Source organism: Crocodylus porosus, unplaced genomic scaffold (genome assembly GCF_001723895.1).
Source record: "Crocodylus porosus isolate Cpor-Errol unplaced genomic scaffold, CroPor_comp1, whole genome shotgun sequence".
Lineage (NCBI taxonomy): Eukaryota > Metazoa > Chordata > Crocodylia > Crocodylidae > Crocodylus > Crocodylus porosus.
Window position 1 is genome coordinate 282,035 of NW_017728896.1, and position 4,891 is coordinate 286,925.

At 57.0% G+C, this 4,891-nt stretch overlaps 1 protein-coding gene across 1 annotated transcript in view; it reads left to right on the forward strand.

Moving 5' to 3' along the window:
• ZBTB16 (zinc finger and BTB domain containing 16) overlaps window positions 1-4,891 on the forward strand; it is a 160,134-nt gene that overhangs the window by 148,127 nt on the left and 7,116 nt on the right. Inside the window, exon 4 of the mRNA XM_019556532.1 lies at window positions 294-464. Coding sequence (XP_019412077.1) covers window positions 294-464 — 171 coding nt within the window. The remainder of the gene's footprint in view (window positions 1-293; window positions 465-4,891) is intronic.

The window sequence follows — 4,891 nt, forward strand, 5'->3', positions numbered from 1 at the left end:
TGTTCAGGTCGGCGTGGGCAGGGCAGCCTCAGCTGCCGTGGGGGTTTCCTGGGCGGATGCTCTGCTGCTGGGCTGTCCCTTGAGCTTGCTCGGGCCCAGCCCTCTGTGCCCAGTTAGAGTGATGCTAAACCCACTGGAAGTGCACCGGTTTGTCCAGGGGATTGCAGAGAAAGGGGAATAGGCAGCCTGCATAAGAGCCCATCTACCCCAGCCGTCCGTCTCCAGTAGCGCCAGCGGTCCCTGCCCAAGCTGTTTCCAAGGTTGGTGACGAGGCTCCTTCTCTTTCCTCCCAGGCACCGACATGGCCGTCTTCTGCCTGCTGTGCGGCAAGCGGTTCCAGACACAGACCGCCCTGCAGCAGCACATGGAGGTGCACGCGGGAGTGCGCAGCTACATCTGCAGCGAATGCAATCGCACTTTCCCCAGCCATACCGCCCTCAAGCGGCACCTGCGCTCGCACACAGGTAAGGGGCAGTGGTGCTCGGCGCCCTGGGATCGCTCCGGTGGGGTGGGGGATGCTCTGGCTCAAGACAGGACCCTCTGGGACCCAGGAGCAATTGCCTCAGGCACTGTGGGCTGGTTGTGCTGGCCCCTAGTAATGCAGCACCCCTGCCATCGGTGCCTTGCAGCGCATCCTCTAGTCCTGCCTGTGGTCTGGGGACGGCGTTTCCACCCGTCCCTGGTGCAAAAGCCGATGTAGCTCATCCGTTAGGTTCCTTTGGCTCTCCTCAGCCAGAGCCTCCATCCAGCCATGCCCAAGGGCTGCAGCCAAGAGGGTGCAAGTGTCCTGATGTTCTGGCTCTTAAAAACTCAGCCCTGCCCTAAAAAGCTGGCAATCACCATTGCTGCCAGAGGAGGATGCAGCAAACACGGTGTGGGAGGGTATGCAGTGTGAAGCAGCTGCCAAACTCTTTAACCTGGGCTCAGGCAGCAGCACCGGGCCTCCTCTCTGCCTCCGTGCTGCTGCCTGGGCCTTGTGACCCCAGCCGAGGGGTGTGCAGGGTGTGCTCTTACTAGCGCGAGGGCTGATGGGGGCAGGCTGGCCCTGCACTCGAGCAGCGGTGCCCCACCATTCCCGGGTGCCTATAACCAGGCTGGTCTCCTGCCTCAATGGGATGATAGCAGCCCCAGCAACACCTTGGTGGCGTTTAACCTGCACGATGAAACGGCGCGGTAAAGTTCTGCTCAATTTGAAGAGCAGCGAGACCAGTGATGGGAATGTGCCGCCCGCGGGCCTCCAAGTGCTGCTTTGAGAGCCAGGCGTGCGCAGCGCGTGCCAGGTGCGGCTCGAGGGGGCAATGCAAAGCTGCCATCGCTTCTGCTTTGATAAGGCACTTGGGGCAGTTTGCTTGGCTCCACTAGGCAGTTCCATCTACCTGCAATCAGGAATGACTGGATTTAAAGAGGTGAGAGGCAGCACCTGCCCTTGCAGCTGTCTGTAGGGATGTGGTGGCTCCATTTCAAATGGGATTGCAACCGTCAGGTAGCATGATGCTCTCCCCAAAGCATGATGATCTCACCAAATTTGCCCCGACTTTGAAACCTCAGCACTTGGATGTGAGAAAGTCACAGTGTTCGTACAGGTCACATAGGAAGCACTGAACAAAGTGAAGGGTCCGTCCTCTCTTCTCCATCAGCTGAAGACATAGAGGGGGAATGCCAAGATTTTCCATGTGCGCTAGTGATGCTGGCTGCCCAGGCTGAGCTCCGTGGGGTTAGGGTTTGTACCATCTCCCCTCTGGAAACAGAGCCCTTAACAGGTCTCCAAAATCCCTGGTCACTTGTGATGTCCTGGGAGAAGTGTTGTGGCTTCCTGGAGATGTTTCCAGGCACAGAGCAGCTGAGGAATAGGGTCTGGTGTGCTGTCCTTGCACGAAGTGCAGAGCTAGAAGAGAGCCTGTCAAGTTCATGGCATGGCACTAGCCTGCCTCAGACCCGGGTCCAAAACAGTGGCTCGTGGGGCAGAGGTGTCTGTGGGAAGTGGGTGTCCAATTCCGTTCCCAGGCTGTCCGGGGCCGCTGTCCTCTCTCATGTTGGTTCTGGATGTGTTGACTCGAAACAGAAGTCATTCCTAGAAAGCCAGGAGAAAATGGAGATGCCAAAAAATATTGGAATTGACCCAACACGGGTCCGGCAAGTGGCACAAGTGACAGCAAACTGTGCTGGCTGCTGTTCCCTGCCTCCACCCCGTCTGCCTGGGCTCCTGGGGGAAGGTTTCTCCGGACCTCACCACCCCCGCCTAATTCCCTGCTGCATACCTGCGGTGGGCTTTGTGCGAGCAGCCTGTCCTGGGGGAGCCTGGGTCAGCATGGCTTACGGACCTGGGGGCACCTCTGAATACTCCAGCACTACGTGAAAGCCAAAGGCAAAAACGCTTACTTGCCCTTGGCCCAGTTTGAAGGGCCGGCAGAGACGCTCACTGCTGATCTGAAAGGAAGCAGACAGAAAGATGTCTACAGATGATCATTATTCACCTGCAAGGGCAGAGGAGCATCGTGTCTTGTGGGTTATGCTGTCTCACGGGGAGATGCACTATTGTGAGAGGATTGAAATGCAGCACATCTGAAAAAGTGATGCTATATCCCGTACTAATTGCAACAGCAGCAACCACCTGGAGATAGCAACAGAGGAGCCAGTGTTAGCCCCTGGGAGACAGGTTAGATCTGGGCTTCCTTGGTGACTACTGCAGTTTGGGGCCACTCTGGGGCACATCATGCAAATACCCTGCAAACATTTGGATTCTGCTGTCTTCCTTCCACAACAAGTCCCTGTGGAAGAAGCAGGCCTCTTGAATCGACAGCATGGAGGGACAGCCCGGGCAAGTCCCAGCTGGTCAAAGGAAACGTCCTGCTGCTTTGGGGCTGTGTGTGTCACACTGTATTCAGCTGAGGAGCTGCCAGCCGGTGGCACAGTGTCTGGCCCTCCTTGCCACCAAAGGGACCAATAGTCCAGGGTTGTTTTTTTTAATATGGACATGTTGTGGAAGGCTTGGATGCCCGGGGGGAGCCACTGCTATGAGTTTTATGCTGAGTGCTTCCTTGGGGATGATTAGCACCATGCTCCCAATGGTGAGCCTGCTGCAGCCTCCCTCTCCCCTTCCCCTCCAAGCATGCGTAGTTTCGTAGTAGGACGGGTCGCAAGGGACCTGAGCACATCATCGAGTCCAACCCCCTGCCACGGCAGGAAAGAGTACTGGGGTCAAATGACCCTGGCAAGGTGATTGTCCAGCCTTGTCTTAAAGCCCCCCAGGGTAGGGGGCACCACTTCTCTCGGAAGTTGCTTCGAGACCCTAGCCGCCCTGGCCGTGAAGTCGCGCCTCCTGATATCTAGCCTAAACCTGCCCTCTGCCAGCTTGTGACCGTTCAACAAAGTCCTGGCTGGGATGATACAGTCGGGGCTGGTCCTGCTTTGAGCAGGGGTTGAACTAGATGCGGCCTCCCGACGTCCGTTCCAATCCTCATTGTCTATGACTCTAAATCCACCCTTCGTGCTTGTGCCAGACCTGCCCTCTGAGCACCGCCGAGGAGGCTGGAGATGTGGCCAAGCACCAGAGCGACTGGGGAGCAAACACTGAAGCAGTCTTCCTCCAAGTCTCATGGCAGTCTGTTAGCGCGTCCGACTTCCAGGTCCCAGATGGCACGGCCTCTGGTTTGCTGTAGTAGCTGGCTGTGCCTCGAGCTGACTGCTCTGCTTGCATGCATGGAGAAAACCGCTGCCAGGGTCTGCTTTGGCTTAGCCAGTCCCCTCGCTAGGGGTGGATGCTGCCTTGCGTCTTGGCGACAGGCCCTTCCAGCCACTCATCGCACAGGGAGGATCGAAGCCCTTGCCCTCGCCGACCGCTTGCTTCTGTTTGTGTATCTAAAAACCCTCCATGACGGCTCCCAAGAGAGCAGCGACCTATGGCTGGGCACAGTCATTAGCAGGGTTGTGTCGCGCTGTACCATACCCGGGCTGGCGTGTTATTTGCAGGCTTGCTATGAATCACTGGGGCTGAGATCCCTGCTTCCTAGGGGTGGAGGAGCAGTTTGCAGGTGAGGTGGGGAGACAGATCCCTGCTTGGACTTGAGCTGGGGGCTTGTTTCCCTTTCGTCACGGGTCTGCTGGAGAAAGGCAGGTTTAGGCATCCAAAAGTCCCCCTTCCTCAGGTGAGAGCAGGCTTGGGGCAGTGGCTCATGATCTGCTGCTTGCAGTCAGACTGTTTCAGGACAGTCAACCTGCTTCAGCTGCCCTCCACCCCTAGCAAGGATGGGGATGCAGGAGCACATGGCAGGTGGTCACAGCCAAGTTGGCACTAGGCAGCTCCAGCCACCCAGTGCACGCAGCTGGTTCGCGTGGGCCAGCAGGAGAGCACCCTTGGTACGTGCATCGTGATGCGTGGGAGGCAGCAGTGGATAGGACGGGGTTGTTCCTGGGGCATCCTGGTGTTGGAAAGGCCAATGCGTTTGTGGGGCCACGCTTTTCCAGGGGATGTTTCTGGCTGGTGCGAGAGGAGTGATGGGCTTGTTGTTAAGACTCTGGGAGGGGACTCGGGGGATCTGCTGTTTGCTAGCATCGCTTCCATGGTCTCCCCGCGCTGTCTCGTGCAGGTGGCTGAGTCCATCGCTGCCTCAGTTCCCAACCTACAAAACTGGAGGTCAATTAACCTTTTTCTTTCTCCCCATCCTTTGCCCATCAAGTGTCTGCAGCAAAGAGATTTGATTCTTTCTTATGATGATGCCTTCATAACGCCCAGGACAGTGGAGCCCCGATCTTGATCCTTCCTGCTCCTGCCATTGATAACGTGGCCTTGCATGTCTTGTTAGGGCTTGTGGAGTGGTTTGGAGTTTTGGGGTTTTTTTGTTTTGTTTTTTGTTTGTTTTTTTGGGGGCGGGTTGTGTAAAGCTTTGGGATC